This window comes from Bos indicus x Bos taurus, chromosome 2 (genome assembly GCF_003369695.1).
Source record: "Bos indicus x Bos taurus breed Angus x Brahman F1 hybrid chromosome 2, Bos_hybrid_MaternalHap_v2.0, whole genome shotgun sequence".
In the NCBI taxonomy this organism is placed as follows: Eukaryota; Metazoa; Chordata; class Mammalia; order Artiodactyla; family Bovidae; genus Bos; species Bos indicus x Bos taurus.
Genome location: NC_040077.1, coordinates 84744648 through 84764076, shown reverse-complemented (window position 1 = coordinate 84764076; position 19429 = coordinate 84744648). Strand labels below are relative to the sequence as shown.

The 19429-nt window shown below is 40.0% G+C and overlaps 1 protein-coding gene across 4 annotated transcripts in view; it reads left to right on the top strand.

Moving 5' to 3' along the window:
- The window catches only part of HECW2 (HECT, C2 and WW domain containing E3 ubiquitin protein ligase 2), a 448549-nt gene that overhangs the window by 325936 nt on the left and 103184 nt on the right, over nt 1-19429 (top strand). For all 4 annotated transcript variants that reach the window (XM_027563360.1, XM_027563352.1, XM_027563383.1 and 1 more), the window contains 4 exons: nt 2431-2581; nt 3246-3349; nt 3864-3988; nt 16335-16520. In XM_027563360.1, coding sequence (XP_027419161.1) covers nt 2431-2581; nt 3246-3349; nt 3864-3988; nt 16335-16520 — 566 coding nt within the window. The remainder of the gene's footprint in view (nt 1-2430; nt 2582-3245; nt 3350-3863; nt 3989-16334; nt 16521-19429) is intronic.

The window sequence follows — 19429 nt, the reverse complement described above, 5'->3', positions numbered from 1 at the left end:
TTGGAGGCTAATTACATTACAATATTGTAGTGGTTTTGCCATACATTGACATGAATCCTCCATGGGTGTACATGTGTTCCCCATCCTGAACCCCCCTCCCACCTGCCTCCCCATCCCATCCCTCTGGGTCGTCCCAGTGCACCAGCCTCGAACACCGTGTCTCATGTGTCGAACCTGGACTAGTGATCTATTTCACATATGATAATATACATGTTTCAATGCCATTCTCCCAAATCATCCAACCCTCGCCCTCTCCCACAGAGTCCTTCTTCCCTTTGTATAGAAATATCTTTACTGAAATACAAATTAAGGTTATTCCTGGCCTTTGTGGAAAGTGAATACAAGATTCATTCTTTTTTATAGCTATACTTTATTTAAATTATTTGTTCATTTGTTACATGCTGTGTGCAAGGTACAGCGGTGAATATATTTGGAGATCACCCCTTTCCCTCAAAGCCATTCCCCTCCATTTTGCTATCCATATGGGCCTCATACAGGTCATGTTTCATGGGGTAAATTCTTATGTAGTTTATTCAAGGGAAAAGTTCCACCTTTGAAGTTAATTTTTTATTTTCTTTTGTCAGAAAATGGAAAGTATGCAACAGTGTGTTTTCTTTTCTGACTCAAATGCCAGAAAACTTGGAGCCAAATTTTAGTTACAACCTCATCTTGGGAGCTTGGCAGCATATTTCTCTCTCTCTCTGCTTCCTTTAGTTGGTTTCTATTCTGTTTTTATTCCTAATTGACCTATTCTACATTTTTAAAAAATTGGAAGCGAATGTAAACATTCTTGGGGGGAAGGAATGGCCATTTGTTTCCATGTGCGTTTGATTTGACGTACAGCATGTGCTTGAATCATCCTGGCTCTGATGAGAGAGGAATGCAGTGGGAATACTTGTTCTCAGAATCTTGGAGCTGGGAAACTATGTGAAGAGCAGAGCAAAACAATGGAATGGATCAAAGGGTTTGAAAAATGGTTCCTGAACGTGCTTTTATGTCCTTACCCTTTGACCGCATATGGCAGGCTGAGCACGCGGTCTTTTGCAACTGTCCTACTGATGAGATTGTAGCTGTCCCCAGATAATTCAGGTTTGGCAGCCTGCTTCGTCATGAGTCTGTGTCACCTTGGAGCACGAACGACGTGGAGTTGTTTTTTGTCTAGTGTTCTGCTTTTCCTCAGCCCAAGTTTTCTTTCCCTTGCCATATATCATAAGTTATGACAGGCTGAGAGCAACAAAAGGAAATCTTTCCAATTCCAGCTGAGGCAGCCCTCAGTGGTCTTCTGGTGCTGGCTGGTCCACCATGCCAGTCTCTGCAATCCTAAAGACTTTGTTGGAATGCACGTTCCACTCACCTGCAGAGTAAATGCCATAGCTGGTCAGGAGCAAGCATACTTTCCCCTTGGTCCCTAGTTTTAGACCCATGTTTTCTGTTGATAAACTATGTGATCACATGGAGAGTTTTGATATTAACAGAGCTGTTCAAGAGAAAGGTGTTTATTAATTTCAAAACATATTTGCCGTAGAAATAGCATTATATAAAGAACTTTCCTGGTTAAAGAATAGATCTCTGCTGTTTTCATATATTCCTATATAAATTACCCTTCCCAACTGCAGTCAACTTAAAAGTGTTGCCTTTTGTAAAGATCACCTCATGATCTCCTTATTTTAATAGGGAAATGACCTCTTAGAGAATTCACAGAGGTAGGGTGTCTGGCCCTGAAGATCAGTCTGGTTGCTGTGTTTATTGAATGTGCTCTTATATGTTTATTAACAAAGACTAATACATTTAATGGGATTGCTTAGACATAAAATTAAACAATCTTTTAAAACATGGTATTTATTTGAGGTTGGAAACAAGTCATTAACCTTGCTCTGGAAATTTATTCCTCTTTGGGAAAGTGCAAATGGAAATTCATAGATAATGATACTGTTTGATAACTAGGATAGCAATTTCTTCTGAAGACTACATCTATTAAAATTGTGTATAAATGTGCATGTGGAAATTTCCAGCTATGAATCTTTCTTCCAAGTTAGGGAAAAAACAGAAAAATCACTTTTTTTTGGTGAAAATAAACATCAATACCAATTTGGATGTGAATATCTAAAACATTATGATAACAACTAGTATTTTTTAAATGCTGGTACTTATATGTAAAGGATGAGCATTGGAGGCAGTTTGAGGGGGACCCCCCCATGATCAGGAATTTTTTAAGGGGTTGGTTTTGCGCTCAGGAGCTGTTTACTGACTGGTGAAACACATTCTGGTGTGGACTAGGGGTGGGGGGGGGTTGCTGGATTATGCAGCCAGGTATATGTTATTAGCCCCAAATTATAGCATGTCAGAGAGATAAACACGTGCTGCTTAATGAGCCACATCAATGCTTCAGTTGCTCCTCCTAATCCCTCTCCATGCATTACTGCTGTTTAGACTGGGAGGCGCGCATTGACAGCCACGGCAGGATCTTCTACGTGGATCATGTAAACAGAACCACGACGTGGCAGCGGCCCACAGCTCCCCCTGCCCCGCAGGTGCTGCAGAGGTCCAACTCCATACAGCAGATGGAGCAGCTGAACCGGCGGTGAGGATGGGCAGTTTTGTGGTTGGGCTAATTTTTACATGTGCGAAATGGAAAACGCGGTTGCCTCTTTCATCTTTGGGTGTCCTGTCATTAAGGCGGAGCTGTGGCCTCTCTTGATACATAGACTTCATTGACTGTCTGTCTCTTGGTTGAAAAGTATTAAGTGCACACATCCACAGCTTGCTTGGAAACTATAGAGAGGAAATAAGTAATGATCAACCCAAGGCATTGATTTTTAGTACAACGGAGCACATATATTTGTCATTTGAAGCCAAATAGCTTTTTAAATATCTAGAATCTTCATTTGTGATGCATCTTTATTATTTGCCTAAGCTTTTAAAATCTATCCCTCTTTTTCAAAAATGAATTGCTATGGAACGAAAGTTGTTCTTAACAATATGGGAATTTAGTTTTCTTTGATTAAAGGCCACAATTTAGAATAAAAAAGTTTTATTAATTTGTTAGGAAAATGTTCTACAAACTTTGAACAGAAGACATTAAATTCGATGGTTTACTTAACAGATGGCCCAGAAGGTAGAGGGGTGAGTTTGGGGGAGGAAATGGCCCAGGCTGGGGAGATGGTGAAAACGTCTGAGTTCTGGGGCAGCGGTGAGCCCCATGTTTTCAAGGCTGCTGTGATCTAACTCTAGGCTCCTGATTTTAGATACCAGAGTATCCGCAGAACCATGACCAACGAGAGGCCTGAGGAAAATAGCAATGCTATTGATGGGGCCGGGGAGGAAGCCGACTTTCACCAAGCCAGTGCAGGTAAGAGCCTGCGGGTTGGTGTGTTTTGTAATCTTACAAAAGTAGAAAACAAATAAGGGTTTCCAAGAAATGAGGCTTTCTTTAAAAGGATTTCTGATCTTCATTAAGATCTAGTAATCCAATTCAAAAAGTCAAATTCACCAGACACCTCTATTAATTTTTGACTTTTTATTTAGTACTAAGAATCACAAAACCAAATGAATATAAATTACTTTAAATCTCTGGATCTGTGCAGTAGTGAATAAAGAAAAGAATCTGATCACCTGAGATGCAACCTGCATCTCGGGATGCATTAAAATGTTAATAATGACTATGAACATTACTGAGCTCCATTTTAGTGTGATGAAGAGCAGTTGGGTTTTACACATGAATTTACAGATACAAAAAAAATATCTTGAGGATTAAAATAATAGTAAATGATATAGGTGTTCTTTAAAAATATAGATGCAAGTGAATAAGTATGTTTCCAGGTGCAAAGCTTTCTCTGAACGCCTTTGTGGTCTGCCCCATCTAGATTTCCGACGGGAGAGCGTCCTGCCCCACTCTACCTCCAGATCCAGGCTCACGTTGCTGTTACAGTCTCCCCCCGTGAAGTTCCTCATCAGCCCAGAGTTCTTCACCGTGCTGCATTCCAACCCTGTGAGTAGCCAGTATGAGAGGATGTGAGCAAACAAGCAATAGGCCAGAGGAAGTTATCCTCATTTGTGTATTGACAGTAAGAATGGAAATAGCTGGTGTTTACCAAGTGCCATGTGTTCCAGCTCAGCATTAAGTACTACCCATGTCTTGAACCATTTAGCCCAAACCTAGAAACCTATGAGTTCGATAAAACTTTTGTGTTTTCCTGATGAAGAAACCAAGGTACAGAGGGGTGAAATAAACTGCTCAAGGGATTGTTAGGGTTAAAATCCCAGAGATGCTGACTCTCTGTACTCTTAATGATCACTTTATTTTTCCTGCACAAATATAACCAACTATCTGAGCACCGACCACAGGCATTGGTTAGATTGGGCTTTGAGATCATGATTATGGGCTCTCCAAAAGAACAAAGAAATAAAATGTTACATTGCTATAATCTGAAAAAATAAATCAATAAATAGAGGAATATTTTAAAATATATAAAATGTGTATAGGAGATCATGTTTTTGTTTTTGGTTTTTTTTGCGGGAAGAGAGTAGTGGTGTTTGGAGCACTTGAAATAGCACATGCACGGACCCTAGGGCTCAGAAGAGGGCAGAGGGGCTGCTGTGTGGTGATAGAAAGAATGAGTGGTGTGGTATTACACTGGACATTGGAAAGTCAGCAAGATCTGGATCATAGATCTGCCTGTGGGGCATGGCAGGGGATTTAGATTCTATTCTGAGATCAGAGTGACATTCTTGGATTTGGAGGCTGTAGAAAGGCAATAGTAGAAGGTTTTAAAGACTGATAGTTTTAAAGATTGCGAAGGAATTTGCCCTAGAAATAAGACGGGCCAGAGCTCTCTAGGTAGAAAGAGCATCATTTACAAAATAAGAGATTCATAAAGTTGCAGAGCTATCTTAGTAATTTGTAGAACTACTGAAACTGAATTATTAGTGCAGCAGTTTGGTATTGCTGGTATGTGGAGAGCATAGGACACTAGCAAAAGTCAGATTTGAAAGGTGGGCAGAAGCCAGGTTGTTGTTAAGTCGCCCAGTCATGTCTGACTTTTTGCAACCCCATGGACGGCAGCATGCGAGGCCTCCTTGTCTCTAACCATCTCCTGGAGTTTGCCCAAGTTCATGTCCATTGCATTGGTGATGCCATATAGCCATCTCATCCTCTGACACCCTCTTCTCCTTCGGCCCTCAGTCTTTCCCAGCGTCAGGGACTTTTCCAATGAGTCAGTTGTTTGCATCAGGTAACCAAAATACCGGAGCTTCATCTTCAGCATCAGTCCTTCCAATGAGTATTTAGGGTTGATTTCCTTTAAAATTGTCTGGTTTGATCACCTCGCTGTCCAAGGGAATTTCAGGAGTCTTCTCCAGCACCAGAGTTCAAAGGCATCAATTCTTTGGCACTCTGCCTTCTTTATGGTCCAGCTCTTAGAACTGACCACTGGAAAGACCATAGCCTTGACTATATGGACCTTTGCCAGCAGGATGATATGTATTTTTTTCAGAAGCCAGGTTACAGGAATCTAAACTCATGTATGGAACAATTCTAGGAGATGGAAGGCTTTCATATAAAGAAGAATGAATAACATTTAGAGTTGTCACTGTAAAACAATAAGTCATGCTGTGGTGGGAAGAGCTTTGAACTTGGAATCAGGTAACACAAGTTTTCCTTTGCTTGTTCATTTGTTTATGCCTTCATTCAGCCAATATTTATTAAATACCCATAATTTGCCTAGTACATTCTAGAGTCTCAGGATAGAGTGGTAAACAAGACAAGAGTAGAATAAAGATGAACTAGTGAACAAAAAAATAATTCAGGCAGTGAAATCTGTCATGAGGCAACTGAAACAGTATAGATGACAGGGCTAGGGTGAGTAGGGGGCCAAGCTATTGGAGATGCTGGTTTAGATCAGGTGGATGGAAAGACTTCTCCAAGATGTTATACAATTTCAAGAAGCTAGGAAGGTAAAGGTCTTAGAGAAGAACTTTCCTTGCCAAGCAAGAGCAAAGGCTTGAGGACAGGAATGAGTTTGATGTAGTATATGGTATGATCAGAGGGGTGAGCAGGGCTTCAAAATGTAGGGCTTGTGTAATCTGGCAAGGAGTTTGGGCTTCATTCTAAGTGGGTTTTATTCCTAAAGGAGTTCATATGGGGATGTAGTTTTGATTTTTTTTTTTAAGTTTCTTCTACCTGCAATGTTGAAAATAGGTTTTAAAAGGCAAACTTGTCACGCGGGAATAAGTGAAAAGGCCCTGGGGTGAGACATGGACAGGACCTGGACTAGTGCAGCAGCAGTAGAGATGGTGAGGATGCATCTTGGAGAAACAGCTGATACTTTTCACGTACTTTTCTCAATGAGGTCAGCACCTTCTTTGTTGAGCCAGATAATAGTTTTTGAATATTGGATTTATTTTTGTTCATTTTGTTTGTGTGTATGTGTGCTGTTTGCAGTGTAACAGCACAATTTGAACTTCATTCTATGTTATTAGCATTTTATTTTCTTCATCAATTTCTTAAATCTAGAACTTATGTTTAGAAACTGGCAGCAAGCAAACTTTTTCTGGAAAGGGCCAGAGCATAAATATCTTCAGCTTTTGGGCCAAGGACAGCATGCAAATTAATGGGTGCGATTATATTCCAATAAAACTTTGTTTGCAAACACAGCCAGCCAGTCCATAAGTCTCTAGTTTACTCATTTCTAGTCTAGACAGCCCGTAAAACAGTATTAAGACTTGATTTGCACTTACTGATTTCTGTGGTGTTAATATTCCTGCTATGGTCAATTTCAAGCTACCATCTTTTTTGTTGTGTGATATCTGTTTTGTTATGTATATTCATTTTTTGTATTTTCTTGATTTCACGTATTATGTGATAACATACTGTGTTTGTCTTGGTCTTATTTCACTAAACATAATACTCTCTAGGTCCATCCACATTGTTGCAAATGGCAGAATTTCATTGTTTATTATGGCTGGATAATCATGTCTTCTTTAGCTGTTCATCTGTTGATGAAAACTGGTTGCTTCCATATCTTGGTTATTGTAAATAATACTGTTGTAAACATTGGGGTGCATGTGTCTTTTCAAATTAGTGTTTTTTCCCAGATGTATACCCAGGAGTGGAATTGCTGGATCATAAAGGAACATTTCTTGCAAAGATGGGCTCGATAAAGGACAGAAATGGTATGGACCTAACAGAAGCAGAAGATATTAAGAAGAGATGGCAAGAATACACAGAACTGTACAAAAAAGAGCCTCACGACCCAGATAATCACAATGGTGTGATCACTGACCTAGAGCCAGACATCCTGCAATGTGAAGTCAAGTGGGCTTTAGAAAGCATCACTACAAACAAAGCTAGTGGAGGTGATAGAATTCCAGTTGAGCTATTCCAAATCCTGAAAGAGGATGCTGTGAAAGTGCTGCACTCAATATGCCAGCAAATTTGGAAAACTCAGCAGTGGCCACAGGACTGGAAAAGGTCAGTTTTCATTCCAATCCCAAAGAAAGGCAATGCCAAAGAATGCTCAAACTACCACACAATTGCACTCATCTCACACGCTAGTAAAGTAATGCTCAAAATTCTCCAAGCCAGGCTTCAGCAATATGTGAACCGTGAACTTCCTGATGTTCAAGCTGGTTTTAGAAAAGGCAGAGGAACAAGAGATCAAATTGCCAACATCCACTGGATCATGGAAAAAGCAAGAGAGTTCCAGAAAAATGTCTATTTCTGCTTTATTGACTATGCCAAAGCCTTTGACTGTGTGGATCACAATAAACTGTGGAAAATTCTGAAAGAGATGGGAATACCAGACCATCTTATCTGCCTCTTGAGAAATTTGTATGCAGGTCAGGAAGCAACAGTTAGAACTGGACATGGAACAACAGACTGGTTCCAAATAGGAAAAGGAGTAAGTCAAGGCTGTATATTGTCACCCTGCTTATTTAACTTATATGCAGAGTACTCATGAGAAACGCTGGACTGGAAGAAGCACAAGCTGGAATCAAGATTGCCGGGAGAAATATCAATAACCTCAGATATGCAGATGACACCACCCTTATGGCAGAAAATGAAGAGGAACTAAAAAGCCTCTTGATGAAAGTAAAAGAGGAGAGTGAAAAAGTTGGCTTAAAGCTCAACATTCAGAAAACTAAGATTATGGCATCCGGTCCCATCACTTCATGGGAAATAGATGGGGAAAACAGTGGAAACAATGTCAGACTTTATTTTTCTGGGCTCCAAAATCACTGCAGATGGTGACTGCAGCCATGAAATTAAAAGATGCTTACTCCTTGGAAGGAAAGTTATGACCAACCTAGATAGCATATTCAAAAGCAGAGACATTACTTTGCCAACAAAGGTTCGTCTAGTCAAGGCTATGGTTTTTTCTGTGGTCATGTATGGATGTGAGAGTTGGACTGTGAAGAAGGCTGAGCGCTGAAGAATTGATGGTTTTGAACTGTGGTGTTGGAGAAGACTCTTGAGAGTCCCTTGGACTGCAAGGAGATCCAACCAGTCCATTCTGAAGGAGATCAGCCCTGGGATTTCTTTGGAAGGAATGATGCTGAAGCTGAAACTCCAGTACTTTGGCCACCTCATGCGAAGAGTTGACTCATTGGAAAAGACTCTGATGCTGGGAGGGATTGGGGGCAGGAGGAGAAGGGGACGACAGAGGATGAGATGGCTGGATGGCATCACGGACTCGATGGACGTGAGTCTGAGTGAACTCCGGGAGTTGGTGATGGACAGGGAGGCCTGGCGTGCTGCGATTCATGGGGTCGCAAAGAGTCAGACACGACTGAGTGACTGATCTGATCTGATCTGATCAGATGGTAGTTCTAGTTTTAGTTTTTTGCGAAACCTTCATGCTCTTTTCCACAGTGGCTGTGCCAGTTTACATTCCCACCAACAGTGGACAACAGTTCCCTTCTTTCCACATCCTCACCAACATTTTTTATTTGTAGATATTTTGATAATAGCCATTCTGACAGGTAGGAGGTAATATCTCATTGTACTTTTGATTTGCATTTCTCTTATGATTAGTGATGTTGAACACTGTTAGCCATCTGTAAGTATTGTAAAAATTGTAAGTAAAAATTCTATTTAGGTCATCTGCATGTTTTTAATTGGGCTGTTTGTACTTTTTGATACTGAGTTGTGTGATCTGATTATATAATTTATATTCTAATCAAGGATATTAACCCATTGTCAGTCATATTATTTGTAAATATTTTCTCCCAATTAGTAGGTTTCCTTTGCTATGCAAAAGCTTTTAAGCTCAGTTAAGTCCCGTTTGTTTATTTTTGCTTTTGTTTCTTTTGCTTTAGGAGACATCCAAAAAATATATATTTCTATGATTTAGGTCAGGGAGTGTTCTGCGTTTGTTCTCTTCTAGGAGTTTTATGATTTGATGTCTTACATTTAAGTTTTTAATCCATTTTGAGTTTAGTTTTGTATGTGGTATGAGGAACTGTTCTAATCTCATTTATTAACATGTAGGTGTCCAGGTTTCTCAGCACCACTTATTGAAGATACTCTTTTTCCTCCACTGTATACTCTTGCCTCCTTTGTCATAGATTAATTGACTTGAAGTATGTGGGTTTATTTTTGGCTTTCTGTTCTGTTCCATTTATCTATGTATCTGTCTTTGTGCCCAGTACCACACTGTTTTTGGAAAAGACTCTGATGCTGGGAGGGATTGGGGGCAGGAGGAGAAGGGGACGACAGAAGATGAGATGGCTGGATGGCATCACTGACTCGATGGACGTGAGTCTGAGTGAACTCCGGGAGTTGGTGATGGACAGGGAGGCCTGGGGTGCTGCGATTCATGGGGTCGCAAAGAGTTGGACATGACTGAGCGACTGAACTGAACTGAATCCCACTGTTTTGATTACTGTAGCTTTGTGTATATTCTGAAGTCAGGGAACATGGTCACTCTAGCTTTGTTATTTTCTCTCAGATTGATTTGGAAAGTCATGGTCTTTTGTGCTTCAGTACAAATTTTAATATTTTTTTTTCTAGTTCTATGTAAAATGCCATGGGTATTTCATAGGGATTGCATTAAATCTGTAGATTGCCTTGAATAGTATGGACATTTTAACAATATTAATTCTTCCAACCCAAGGATACAGAGGATCTTTCCTTTTCTAAACATTTTCAGTTTCCTTTATCAGTGTTTTATAGTTTTAAGGACATAAGTCTTTCACATCCTTGGTTAAGTGTATTCTAGGTATTTTATTCTTTTTAAGGCAATTTTAAACAGAATTTTTTTTTTGCTTTCTCTGTTAACTCATGATTAGTGAATAATAGAAAAGCAACAGATTTCTGTATTTTAATCTTTATCTTATGACCTTGCTGAATTCATTCATTAGCTCTAATACTTCTTTGGTGGATACCTAATCATCTTTATTGAAAACAACAAAAATTAAGTAGATACATAGTTGCCATAACTCTAAAGGAAAACTTGAGGAACAAAATACTGTTTTTTGTTTGTGTGGGTCTGTGTCTGTGTGTGTGTGTTTTTATTGTTTTTGCATTGTAGTTGCTTTAAGATATATTCTACTGCCCTCTGCTGGTTATGATCAGATTGCTTCCAAAATTGTCTTAAACCATTTCCCCTGGTAACTCAAGATTTAATTCTTAGTGTCATGTCTTTGATATTTGGGATGACTGTGTTTGTCTAATAATTATCAAACATACATACATTTCATTATATGCAACTAAATAATTTTTCCAACATACATGCCAAATGATTATTTTATACTGGAGGGGGTAGCCATTCCCTTCTCCAGGGAATCTTGCCAATCCAGGGATTGAATCCATGTCTCCTGCATTGCAGGCAGATTCTTTACCATCTGAGCCACCAGGAAAGCTCTAAATAATTACTACTTTAGCTTTTAATATGTTCTAGAAAAACTTTAATTCTATCATATAAACTCCTTTCTACTTAATGAAAAAAAGTATTGTTCTAAAATACTCATATATTTCTTATAAGTCAGAGACTTTTGCTATTGCAAAATAGATGAGTTGATAATTACAGTTAGTTTTGTCAATAAGTTTAATTTTCCCTCCATTTTACTTCTTAGCCAGATGAGAAAAATATAAAGTCCCTATGATTAAAAATATTGTAAAGATAAACTGCATAAAACAAGACTATTTCCATATACTAGCATATATCTTATGAAAACAATATTACTTGATTTTGTTTATAATAAATTTTGTTTAGTGAATAATGTATACAGATGCTCACATCTACTTCCTTGTGAGCCTTTGTATACATTTACTATGGCAGCAGTGATAATGTTTTCCAAGCATGAGTTCAGAATACCTATTCTTGATGAAGAATTTCTGGAAAATGAAATATTTTATTTAGCAACAACGTACTAACCTGTGTTATTGGAAATAACAGAGTAAATTAAGACTGGGCCAGGTAATCCTGGACATATGATCACTGTAACACTTAAAAAACCTGCTCCCAAAAAAGGAGGTTTGATTATTACTTGCATTGATTGTGATTAATTAATTGATAAGTTGGTTGATTGATAAGACATATAATTTTCTTATTCTGTTGCCAAATGGCAATAATTTCCTCTCGGTTCTTCTCGATATTTTTCACTTCTAACTCTTCAAACACTTAACCATACAAAACACATTAAGCTCTAAGGAGTGTAATTTTAATGAAATTCCACAAAGAAATTCAGTTAATACTCAGTTGATCATTCATCTAACCATGCAGTGTTTATTTCTTTACTAGAACGATAAGACAAGAAATGACCAAGAGGATTGGGAAATGGCGTTTTGGATTAGAGAAGGGATAACCAAAATGGACATTTTAAATCATATTGCCAGGCAAGAAAACTTTGCATCCTTTAGGTATCATTTAAAGGGGTTCTGCACACTATTAACAGTTGCCAGATCACCTTAACCGGTGTGAACCCACATGCAACATCTTCCAAGGTGAGATCACTCTGTGCAAGAAGTTTTATCATGACACTGCTATGAAATAAGTCCACTTTTGTTTCAGGTAGCAGGTCAGATCCCTTTACTGCATCTTGTTCTGTAAGACCAAAGCAAAACAGCAACTCAAACGCAAAAAAGGATCCCTTTCCAGTTAGACCCACTAAACCCCAGAAGGGAAAATAAAGACGTTTCTTTTCTTTTCACACACAGGTTTGTCCTGTCAGCTTCCATGAAGACAAGGCTCTTTCTACCCAATCCTACCTGTTTAGTGTTTCTGAGCTTTTTAGTTAGTTAGTGTTAGTCACTCAGTCATGCCCGACTCTTTGCGACCCCATGGACTGCAGCCCACCAGGCTCCTCTGTCCATGAGATTTTTCAGGCAAGGATACTGGAGCGGCTTGCCATTTCCTTCTCCAGGGGATCTTCCCAACTCAGGGATCGAACCCAGGTCTCCTGCACTGCAGGCAGATTCCTTACCTACTGAGCTACAAGGGAAGCCGTTTGAACCCCTCTAATTCTTAGCTCTGCTAGTTTTATCACTGTATTTCAGCATTTTCATTGCAACTGTGACCTCTGTTTTCCAAACTACTTTCTGCCTCCATTGAACACCTGTCTTCCACCTTCCCCTGTAATTTTCCCTCTCTGTTCTTTTCAGTGATTGGGTTGTGCTTGTCTCTGTATCCTCAGTGTTTAGAACAGGGCTTCCCTGGTGGCTTCGATGGTAAAGTGTCTGCCTGCAATGCGGGAGACCTGGGTTTGATCCCAGGGTTGGAAAGATCCCCTGGAGAAGGAAATGGCAACCCACTCCAGTACTTTTGCCTGGAAAATCCCGTGGACGGAGGAGCCTGGTAGGCTGCAGTCCATGGGGTCGCAGAGAGTCGGACACTACTGAGCAACTTCACTTAACTTAGCACATAATTAATAAGAGGTTATGAGACCCTTCTTCCCTTAATAGAAGGTGGAATGCTTGCCCAAGATCTTCAAAGACTGAAAGTAGAAAACAGTTTTACTACTATCATTGATCTGTTAGAACACAGTGGTGGTAGGCATAATCCCTTATATATTCTTGTACTTAGTTCAACTCTATGGTTTTACAGTGATTTTTACCTCTTCAATGTAATTTTATACCCATTGTTCCACTGGATTTGAATCCCACATGCCTATGAAGAAATCAGAGCAGTTACTATTATCCCATCATTGAGCTGAGCAAATTGAGGCAGAGATTAAATGACTTTCTTTGTCTCTATCCATGAGCTGTGATTAGAAACCTCAGCATAGTTCTGTATAAACTGGAGTATAAATATCTTTTCTGAATAAGTATACTTCTGGTCATATATATGTATATACATATATATAATGTACATTTTAAAACAATACTATATATATTGAATAAACATAAAATATATATTCAAAAATAGAATAGATGGATATGTATATAAGCATATGTATGTGTTCTTGGTCGCTCAGTCATGTTCAACTCTTTGTGACCCCATGGACTGCAGCCTGATACGCTCCTTTGTCTATGGGGATTCTCTATGCAAGAATACTGGAGTGGGTTGCCATGCCCTCCTCCAGGGGATCTTCCCAACCCAGGGACTGAACCCAGGTCTCCCGGATTGCAGGCAGATTCTTTACCTACTGAGCCACCAGGGAAGCCTGTATATAAATACAGACATGTGTAAATATGTTAGACATACACATATATAAACATACATAAGTAAACATATATATGTGAGTAAATATATATGTAATTTCTTTATAAACATGCAGCCAGAGTCTAGAGGGATGTTCCTGTTTGCCTTATGTGTTTTATATAGACCTTAATAATCATGTGCATATTATTCAGAGTTGAAAAAGCCGTGATTCTCAAGGTTGTTTGCTAGATACTGATGAGAGGAATCTTTCTTATGGTAGATGCTTTTTGCAAAGATCAGTTGAACTTGGCACTATAGTACACGTCTCACTGAGTGGAGAGGGGGAAGATGAAAGGACGTAATTAATTCTAAGACCAGCCTTAAGACTCCTGTGCTGAAAGAGCTGTCCAACCCCAGGGGATTGCTTCCTGCCCGAGGCTGGGATGGGTTCCTTCACCTATTTACTACTACTTGCCGTAATGCAGTTCTACTGCTTTTCTTTAGCAGAGTGAGGAGCCTTTCTGGTGCCCCAGATAAAGAATCAGGATGTGGCCTATTTACTTATTTTAATGGGCCGGGGGAGGGTTAAGGGAGGGTGACAAGAGAATACACCTGTTTAGAAATGATTTATCTGACAGAATTATCCCACAATAATTTGTTCCCAAAGAGACTTATTAGAGAGCATGACTTGAAAGTTCATTACTGTCGCCGTCACAGAGGCTAGTGTTATCTCCGGCCTCTATGCTTGCAATGGCTTGTGTGAAAATAAATCAGCAACATGCAGCCAAATACAGAAAACAGATGCCTTGTTGATTGTGCATAAGACTCCAAAGCAGGGTCAGCCACAGGCTAAACTATTAGTTAGCTAATGTTAGTCTCTGACAGCCTCCAACTTATTTTATTAGTCTCCTTCTCTGCTTTCATGGTATCACTTTCTTATTCTCTCATGCTCTAATTGCCCAGAGCCCCTGCGTGGGCCTGCCTGCTCTGGCAGTGCTCTGTGCTCTGAACCTCATAATTTCTCACAGCCGTCAAACCTCCTCTCATTTAGACTATCAGGTTGAAATGTGATCTCAAATACTTGCTACTCAGGTGTACTGAGAAACTAGTACACTAGTATTTGAGTAGAGTTTAATGTGTCTGACCTTCCTGCCTTCCATTTTTATAGGGGAAAAATAATTTCCATACAAAGCAAAAGGTTAATGATAGCAAATCAATCAGAATAACTGTAGAAAAGTTACTTTGTGTAGTGTGAGTTATACATCAGTCATGGTGACCAACACGTCTCAGTGGCTTAAGCTAACAGAGGGCTGTTTCTCATTCCAAATTGAGTTGTCAGGGTTCTCTGATCCCTGGAGTCCTTCAGAAACCCAGGAACCCAAACTGAGAGCAGCCACCATTTCAGACATGGCCAGTTGCTGTGCTCACCATGCCAAAGGAAAGAAAGCTCTTGAAGGCACTCCCGTCAGCAATGAATTGTCTGACCTAGACGTGACACATTCTGAGAGTCTCTGGAAAGACAGGAACATTGTTGACTGTCCTTGCTTATTCATCTTTTATTCTCAATAACCAGCGCAGTAAATGTTTATTAAGGTGAAGTTATTTCCAGAGATTCTGATTTCTTTCGGGTTTACCTTGGTCTGTCTAAAAGAAAATAAATAACAGAACTCATAAAGTAAAGCCTGTAGGCCTCCACACTCAGTCTGATATCCCTGGGATACTAAAGGTAGGGGGAATCCAGAGCCCTTTGAATCTACCTGAGGAGAATAGCGTTCCAGGAGAGATCCTTCATGGTGGGTCAGTTTCATGAATATCACACTCCTTCAAGGAAATAGCCTATACAGTTACTCCTTTTCTACTGCTTGGCACATGGTACTGTGTTGAATATGTGTTGACTGACTCATAAGGACAGCCCATGGCTTATGGTCTTTTTTTTTTTTTTTTTCTGGACTCTTCTTTAAGTATCAGAAGATGACACTGATGACATTTTACAGAACAATCACTTTTTTATGTGTGCTGGTATAATGGGGTTTTATTAAATGTATATTCAATCATGTAAATTTAGCCTACCAGAGTGTGTGTATGAGTATGTGCGTGTGTGTGTGTGTGTGTACAGGAAAAATAGAGAAGGAAAAAAGATAAAAAAATACTAAGATATACAGTCTAGGTAATTCTGCTTGCTATTCTATTTACTGAGATTATGCTTTTAAGCACAAGATGAAAAACTCTAATCTACTGTGGTCTCAGTTGAATATGATTCTCAGTGGGAACTACTCAGCCTATTGCATGTACTTCTAGTATTCAGATTTATGGCCATTTTTCTATGCAACTTGGCTCCTAACTATATGCCACCTGTTTCATTGGCATGCACCCAAAGAGCCAGAGATTTTGTGCTGGAGGAAATGCTGGTTATAATGGGGCTGTCTGTGAGGTGGTATATTTGTTTCCTGAATGGTGTAATTTTGACTGTATGGGGTTTGCCTAAAACCAACTTTAAGGTCTTACATCTCCTGTAGAATGAAACTCCACAGCGTTACTGTTCCTTAGAAAACTAGATTCATTAGTGAAGACTCCTTGACTTTCTGTAGTCTATTTTACTTTAATCAAAATTATTTTGCTTTGTCTCCTGTGTGGGTCTAGAGTTCCACTGAATCTGGTATACCATCTGAAGATTAAATATGTCCATGGGAGTTTATGTGTTGCTTTCGCATGTCACAAAGCAGATTAACGTGGCTTTCCCATCCTTCTCTCCAGAGTGCCTACCGCATGTTTACAAACAACACATGTTTGAAGCACATGATCACCAAAGTCCGGCGGGACACCCACCACTTTGAACGCTACCAGCATAACCGGGACCTCGTGGGATTCCTCAACATGTTTGCAAACAAACAACTGGAGCTGCCAAGGGGCTGGGAAATGAAACACGATCATCAGGGCAAGGTAACTTGTAGGAGTGGCCGTGGGGAAGCCGCCGCATGACTGTGCGATCTTGTGACTTTGGCACTTGGCTCTACCCATCAAGTGAGGGCTGAAAGTCCTTTGTGAGGGGAAAAATTCCATCTCCTGGTTCAAAGGAAACCTGGACAAGCAGGTTGTTTGTTACCATCAGCAGTTGCTACCCTCTTTTGAAGTGGTATATACAGTGTATGGGAGTCAGGGCACTTGCTGGGCAAAACACCCACTTTGCATGGACATTCTTTGAACTGTAATCTCACCATTTTCTACTGATTAGAGAAGAGGTTTCTTAGGCAATGATACTTCCCTCTCCTAGCTGTGTTGTGGATAGTTGAATACAAGTTGTGGCATTGTTTGGAGAAGGTGGCTAGGAGGTTGCTAAGCAACAACACAAGGTGTGTCTTGACACTATCCGGGTTTGGGCCTTAGTCTTGTTGGTTCAAAACCCTGATTTTGTTAGCACGTTAAACAAGATTCAAAGATTGATTAATTTATGATGAGAAATACGTAACTCTCGCACAGTCCAGGTAACCACATCTGCACTTCCTTTTTAAACAAATGAATCAGAAAAGCCGGGTTACTATCAGGAGGTTGTCTTATGAGTAAGAAATCAAAGTGAGAAAGTTAGTAATTCTTATTAAGGTGTTTCTCAGCCAAGATTTTGTTTATTTAACTCTTGTTCGGCGTGTACTAGGAGCCATGAACTGTTTAAGTTCTTTATGTTTAAGCTCTCCACAATAACTCTGTAAGACAATACTGTTGTTATTATTGCTATTTACATATGCAGAGTTCAGGTGCAGAATGGTTCAGTGACTTGCCCAGGGACTAGAGATGGGCAGTGTCTGAGCTGGGCTCTAACCCATGCAGTCTGGTTCAAGGGTCCTTGCTCCTAACCACCATAGTATGCTCTCCAAGTATTGAGAAACCAACCAACACTTTTCCTGTCTGTAAAAATACTTGAAATACGTGACTTGTAAGTGTGGGGAGGATTGACAAAAATTTATAATAACTGTACTTGACTTTTTCATTCAACAAATATTTATTGAACACCTGTGCAAAACAGAGCAGCCAACAACTCCATAGAACTGTCTTTCTGATGGAAAGAGATGGCCAATGGACAAGTAAATACCACGCATGCTAAGAGCTGATTAAAGTTTTGATTTAAAGAAAAGCAGGATTTGGGGTCTAGGAAAAGGCAGGAGTGGAGAGTTATTTTATAGAGGGTGTCTGGGGAAGGACTCACAAATTAAGCTCTGCATGTACGCAGATGTAAATGAAGTGAGAAATAAACCATCCCAGGGAAGAGCATTCAGGTGAGTGGAATGTGGAAAGTACTCAGTGCATTCCATTCTTCCCTAAAGTACCCTCTAGCAAAAATACCACAGTGTATCTTGCTCATCCTGAACTCAGCTTCTAGCAATCTTACCTGAGAACTTAGCAGCAGTCAAAATTGATATTACAAATTGCATGGATAGATTTTAATGCATGGGAGGAACCCTCAGACTTTCATTGAAACTACTGACCTGAGTTTTGTAAAATTTTTACTAAACCTCTAATTCTCAGCCCAGAGAAGATTAGAAGTGGTAAGCATGAAGTTCAGAATAGATGAAAGAGAATGGATGTGTGATTAGGTCCCTAAACCACAGGTAGAATAGTGGTATATCAGAGTTAGGTGGGATGGCAGGGAAGCCTTTCCAGGACATGGGGAGCCTGCAGGGACACTTGGCAGTTCCTGTGCTCTCTCTTTCCCAAGGAGGATGTCACTTTGCTGGTGCCGAGTGTTTGTAAACATTCTACTAAATGGAAATGCGCAGGTAGTCCAAGAAAGGGTGATGGAAAATACTGATGGTATTATGCCTGCATGTAAAAGAGCATTAGCAGACCAAGAATCAGCTCTGTTCTCAACTCTGACAGTTTTTTTTCCTGATGTCATGGGGATCTATACTCATTAGAAGACCACTGCTGCTGCTGCTAAGTCGCTTCAGTCATGTCCGACTCTTTGTGACCCCATAGACGACAGCCCACCAGGCTCCCCCAACCCTGGGATTCTCCAGGCAAGAACACTGGAATGGGTTGCCATTTCCTTCTCCGATGCGTGAAAGTGAAAAGTGAAAGTGAAGTCGCTCAGTCGTGTCCGACCCTCAGCGACCCCATAGAAAACCACAGGTCCAGGGGAAAACCCAAGCTGAGATAATGCTGCATGTATTTCTGCTCTGTGCAGAGACTTAACATGTTAAGTCATTTTGTATCCTTAGCTGAAGGGAATCGGGAACTTATCATGCAGACCTGGAAGGGAAGGTTCCTCTCTTGCCAGTCATAACTTGCCAGACATGCTTCAAGAGAGAGCCTCTTATTAATAACACCTGAACCTTGAGAAGAGTTTAAGTTGAACTTAGAATACTATTTAAGATGAGTTATGATGTATTCTTAAGAACAAGTTCTGTCTCATAGCTTTTATAAAAGTTTCGATGGTTAAACAGAGGTAAACATTATCTCGACTGTGTGGGTAACATAACCATCTATCCTCTTTCCTGAGAGTTTGGACTCATGTGGGGTTTCAGCCTAAAGTTGTAAGCATTGTTAAGAGCATTGAGTGTGAGTTGGGAGATAGCTGACCTCACAGGTTGCTGGTGACTTTCCTTTTGAATGACGTGTGGCATGAAAGATATGGAAGGACCCCTGGCCTTGTGGACAGAATGAATTACCAGACAGGCCTGAAAGAGGATCACTTTAGCCTGATTCCTCTGCTTTGTGCATTTAGACTTTAGTAAGATTTTTAGCTAAGCTGGATACCTTAATGAAAGCAGGTATATCTCCCTGTGCTTCCCATCATCCTTTCTTTACAAATGACTGACTTCTCATAAACAAAAATAGCTTGAAAGAACATTTGGGAG